Raw genomic sequence first — 1,984 nt, 5'->3', positions numbered from 1 at the left:
AAAAATGGACATATAGACCAATGGAACAGAATAGAGAGCCCAGAATTAATCCATTCAACATATACATTCAACAAATATTTGATAAGAGGGCCAAGAGCACCAATGGAGAAAGGATAGTTTTTGCAACAAATAGGGTTGGAAAAAGTGGATAACTACACACAGAGAAATGAAATTGGAGCCTTATCTTACACTAATCACAAAAATTAATTCAAAATGGAGCAATGACTTAAACATAAGACTTGAAATTATAAAACTCCTAGGAGAAAACGTAGGAGCAAAGCTCCTTTACATTGGTGCTGGTCAAAATCACCAACAACACAAAAGCAAAATTCAACAAGCAAGATTACATCAAATGTAAAAGTTTTTGCACTGCAAAGGAAACAATCTTTCATGAAAACACAACCTATGGAATTGAAGAAACATTTGCTAACCATGTATTTCATAAGGGTTATTATCCTAAAATGATAAATAACCCATAGAATAACAAATAACAAATAACCAATAACAAAAAACCCCAATAATCCAATTAAAAATTGGGCAGATCATAAGGGTTATTATCCTAAAATGATAAATAACCCATACAAGTCAATAACAAAAAAACCCCAATAATCCAATTAAAAATTGGGCAGAGAAGCTAACTTGACATTGTTCTAAAGAAGACATCCATGTGGTCAACAGATACATGAAAAGGTACTCAACTTTGCTAATCACCAGGAAAATGAAATCAAAAGGACAGTGAAGTATCTGCCTTACACTTATTAGAATAGCTATTACCAAAAAGACAAAAAATAACAAGTGTTGGCGAAGATGTGCTACCCTGTGGGTAGGATTGCAAACTGGTTTTGCCACTATGGAGACCAGTATGGAGGTTTCTCAAAACATTGGAAATAGAACTACCACACAATCCAGGAAACCCACTTCTGGGTATGCATCCAAACAAAATGAAAACAGGTCATTGAAGAGATACATGCACTCCCATGTTTACTGCAGCATTGTTGACAACAGCCAAGACTTGTTCATCAATAGAAGAGTGGATAAAAAAGATGGGTATGTATGTCCAGTGGAATATTACTCCGTGGAATATTACCCAGTGGAATATTACTCAGTCAAAGAGAAAATCCTGTAATTTGCAACAACATGTTCTGGTTTAGGACATTGTAATATCAAATACATTTTTGAGGGTCTAGAAACTAAATCTCCAAGCAGTTGTTAAACCCTTCCACTGAACAAGCTCCTCATGATAAAAATGAATTCCTGTAATTGCTGGCCCACTGTCTTATTGCTCAGTAGTGTTAATGAGTAAAAAAATTTACTGATTGCTGTAAAAATACACATTAGTGAGAACCGAGGCTTTTGTCCCCATCCCAGGAGATTTGCAACCATCATTGTTGCTGATGTCACAGTCACCATGAATTATGGATAAGATACTCCTCTTAATAGAGTTTAAAATCTATCTTATAAGTAAAATTCTTACCATGCTGGCCGCTTGTTGCAGCAGTACCATGAAGCAAATGCCCACCAGCATCATTGTCTCTGAGAAAAAAAAATGAAGCATTTATGAGAGTTATGAGTACATAAAATAGCTTACTTTATAAAAAAAACCATGATGATAATTTTAAGGAATAGACTAGTATAGTTTTCTGTAGATTGAAACTTTCCATAAGAATAAATTATCTTGGTCAGATAGGATAAAAATCAGTGTCATCCTTTACCTGCAAATGTAGCTTTTATTCTTGTGTTACCCATTCCTAGACTGGAAACCAGGAATATGGTAGCAATGTTTCTTAATACTTTAGAAAGACAAGCATTTGAGACCTAACCAAAGGAAAAGAGTAAAACTTCAATCTGTAATGGTTCATATCACTGATGAGTGTCTCCAATTGCAAGGAAGTTAGTTTAAAATCCCGTTTGTTTTTTTTAATTTTTTCTCTAGCTCAGTGGTTCTCAACCTTGGCTGCACATTAGAATCACCTGGGAATCTTTT

The 1,984-nt window shown here is 34.6% G+C and overlaps 1 protein-coding gene across 1 annotated transcript in view; it reads right to left on the bottom strand.

Annotated features, from left to right (window-relative positions):
• LOC102239061 (cysteine-rich secretory protein 2-like) overlaps positions 1-1,984 on the bottom strand; it is a 43,838-nt gene that overhangs the window by 31,747 nt on the left and 10,107 nt on the right. The window contains exons 3-4 of the mRNA XM_005862324.2: positions 1,713-1,815; positions 1,475-1,533 (exon numbers count right to left, since the gene is read on the bottom strand). Of these exons, the coding sequence (XP_005862386.2) occupies positions 1,475-1,533; positions 1,713-1,815 (162 nt within the window). The remainder of the gene's footprint in view (positions 1-1,474; positions 1,534-1,712; positions 1,816-1,984) is intronic.

Source organism: Myotis brandtii, unplaced genomic scaffold, assembly GCF_000412655.1.
Source record: "Myotis brandtii unplaced genomic scaffold, ASM41265v1 scaffold1635, whole genome shotgun sequence".
NCBI classification, from domain to species: domain Eukaryota; kingdom Metazoa; phylum Chordata; class Mammalia; order Chiroptera; family Vespertilionidae; genus Myotis; species Myotis brandtii.
This window is presented reverse-complemented; position numbering and strand designations above follow the sequence as displayed.